Raw genomic sequence first — 209 nt, forward strand, 5'->3', positions numbered from 1 at the left:
CTAAGCGTCGCCATCCCTGAGGAGGTGTGTAATGATGGGGGCCCCCAGCCGCAGCAGAGGAGACAGGAGCGGGGGCCCCCCTCCCCTGCTGCAGCAGCAGCAGCAGCAGCACCAGCAGCAGCAGCAGGTGCTGCTGCTGCTGCTGCTGCTGGAGACCACGCAGTGTCTCCTCCAGCAGCAAAGAAAGAGACAGAGACAAACGCAGTGCA

General features: G+C 64.1%; 1 protein-coding gene across 1 annotated transcript in view; it reads left to right on the forward strand.

Annotated features, from left to right (window-relative positions):
* EMH_0055500 (uncharacterized protein) overlaps positions 1-209 on the forward strand; it is a gene marked incomplete at both ends in the record, with an annotated part of 4,864 nt that overhangs the window by 479 nt on the left and 4,176 nt on the right. The window contains 1 exon segment of the mRNA XM_013497239.1: positions 6-207. Coding sequence (XP_013352693.1) covers positions 6-207 — 202 coding nt within the window.

This window comes from Eimeria mitis, genomic scaffold (genome assembly GCF_000499745.2).
Source record: "Eimeria mitis Houghton genomic scaffold, Emh_scaff2555, whole genome shotgun sequence".
Lineage (NCBI taxonomy): Eukaryota > Apicomplexa > Conoidasida > Eucoccidiorida > Eimeriidae > Eimeria > Eimeria mitis.